The 2,500-nt window shown below is 37.6% G+C and overlaps 1 protein-coding gene across 1 annotated transcript in view; it reads left to right on the top strand.

Annotated features, from left to right (window-relative positions):
- The window catches only part of LOC125027522 (apolipoprotein D-like), a 20,619-nt gene that overhangs the window by 11,845 nt on the left and 6,274 nt on the right, over positions 1–2,500 (top strand). Inside the window, exon 3 of the mRNA XM_047616607.1 lies at positions 2,413–2,500. This exon is cut by the window's right edge and continues 1 nt beyond it. Within this exon, the coding sequence (XP_047472563.1) occupies positions 2,413–2,500 (88 nt within the window). The remainder of the gene's footprint in view (positions 1–2,412) is intronic.

Genomic DNA, 2,500 nt, shown 5'->3' with positions numbered 1-2,500 from the left:
AATCAATCAAATTCCTCATTTAAAATCACGGCCTGCGTACATGTCCTAATTATAGGAGACGGATTGCGGTAATTAACGTCACCAGACAGCATAACAGCCAAACAGCAAAGGAGACGGGATGGCCGAAGGGCAGACATATGCGTCAACAAGAAACTGTTCCGTTACGAGGCACTGTAGAGCGTGAACCATGGTGACAAGCTGCGTAATGTGTGCGTGCACATACAGTATGTGTTTAAATGTGTGTATATACACACATATATATATATAAATATATTATATGTATATTCATACATATATATATACATATACGTACATTATATGTATATACATAGATATATATATACATATACATACATATAGATATATATGAGTGTGTATATACATTATATGTATATATACACATTATATTCATGTGCATATATATATTTGTGTGTATGTGCTTGTATGTGCATATATATATGGATATATATATGTATATATATACATACATACATATATATATACATCTACATATTCATGTATGTGAATATACATGTGTAAATATATATATATATATATACATATATATATATATATATGTGTATGTGTGTATATATATTGTATATATACATATCCGCGTGTATACGTATATATACATATATATATATTTATGCGTTTATGCGTATTTGTATGTGTATGTTTTTGCGTATGAACATAAGAACGCTACTATGAAAACTTTTTAGCTTTATTACACACTGAAATGTCTTCAGCACTGAAAGACCTGCTGTGACAAGCGCGTGAATCGCATCTTAGAAGCACAATAACAAGCCTTTAGCTACGATTCGGTCTCGTTTTGAGGGAAAAAGTAATTAAATATGTCAACTCTTTTTTTCGTGTAACTGCTTTCCCGCAGCACATCTGGTATTGTATTCCTCGACAGAACAGTGTAGAAAACGGGCCAGGCAAAAAGATGGGAAATTACCTCGGTACGGCGATTAGAGAGTAGCGTAGGTCGACTTCTATTAGAGCAAAAAGGAGACATTCGGCGTGACGGCAAATACAAATTACCTGGTCCTTAGGAAACCATCTGCAGTAATGATAGACGATGGAGAAAGTAGCCCATCTGTGTTCACTGTGTTTTCGATGTGCACGCGCACGCACATGCACGCGCACAAACACACACACACACACACACACACACACACACACACACACACACCTACACACACCTACACACACCTACACACACCTACACACACACACACACACACGCCTACACACACACACCTACACACACACACACACACCTACACACACACACACACGCCTACACACACACACACCTACACACACACACACACCTACACACACACACACACACCTACACACACACACACACACACACGCGCGCGCGCGCGCGTTTGTGTGTTACAGCAAAGTACGTCTGTGTCTAAACAGAGGTCTTGGTGACTTTCTTTTAAACTTTATCTGCTTGGTTCCTGAGCATTTGTGTTCCCTCTGGATCATAGTATGATGCATGTAATACTTCTAGGAATGTAGGAGCACCACATGAAACTAAAATAGTGTAGACGTTAGGAAATATACATGAGAAATTCCCTTAAAGAAGTAAAATTTAGGCTTATTACATGGAGAAATGTTAAAAACGTAACTCTAATCAAGAGCTGGGTGTGCTAGGCCTAGTACAGAAAACAAAAACATTCTGGATACATATGAGTGATGCGAGTCCAACAGATGTGCACATTCGCACTTTATCATAGAAGGGGGGATACTGTACTCTGGGTGTTAATTGCTGTAAAAGCGTTTGTCACGACTTCGGCAGTTTAACGGCTCATTGCCAACGGTAGTCTAAGAGTGTTGCTAATTGAGCCTTTCATATTTGAGAAGGACGAAACAATCTTATAATAGTTTATTATTATGACAGCGTATATTTATATCGAAATTATTGGTCTGGGATCTAGATGTCCATTAATGCTTAGTCATTAATTATTCTGCATAGTGTTCTGTCGAAATCGGTGGTCATGAACCGCCTGTCCGTCAACTGGTATTTATTGTCATTCTTTATTTTGTTATATCGAATTTACTAGGTAGGAACTATATGTATATCAGTTATTAATTATTATCACTCTATATACTTTTATACTGAATTTATTAACCAGAAACTGGATGGCCATCAAACAACTGGGTTAACGCTCTAGAGTACCCACACGCCTCTTTTTATAGTTATGTTGGTCTCTTAAAATCGCAAAGCTCGTTCCCGTGTTGATATTTCAACGAAAATATCAGTTGTTATCAATTGAATTGCTGCACTTAGATCCAAGCTCTTGAAATTAGAATATTCCATTCAATTAAGACTAGTTTATTCCCTTATTAATAGTCCTATGATCTCGATTATGGCTTTGGCTAACCTTACAGCACGGGTCGGGTCGAAGAGTACGATTCTCAGCTGACACTCAAAGGTCCGACCAAACCCTCTATCATCGAGTACACCATTCCTCTCACA

Source organism: Penaeus chinensis, chromosome 7, assembly GCF_019202785.1.
Source record: "Penaeus chinensis breed Huanghai No. 1 chromosome 7, ASM1920278v2, whole genome shotgun sequence".
Lineage (NCBI taxonomy): Eukaryota > Metazoa > Arthropoda > Malacostraca > Decapoda > Penaeidae > Penaeus > Penaeus chinensis.
Note: the sequence above shows the minus strand (reverse complement) of the source record. Positions and strands in the feature narration are given on the sequence as shown.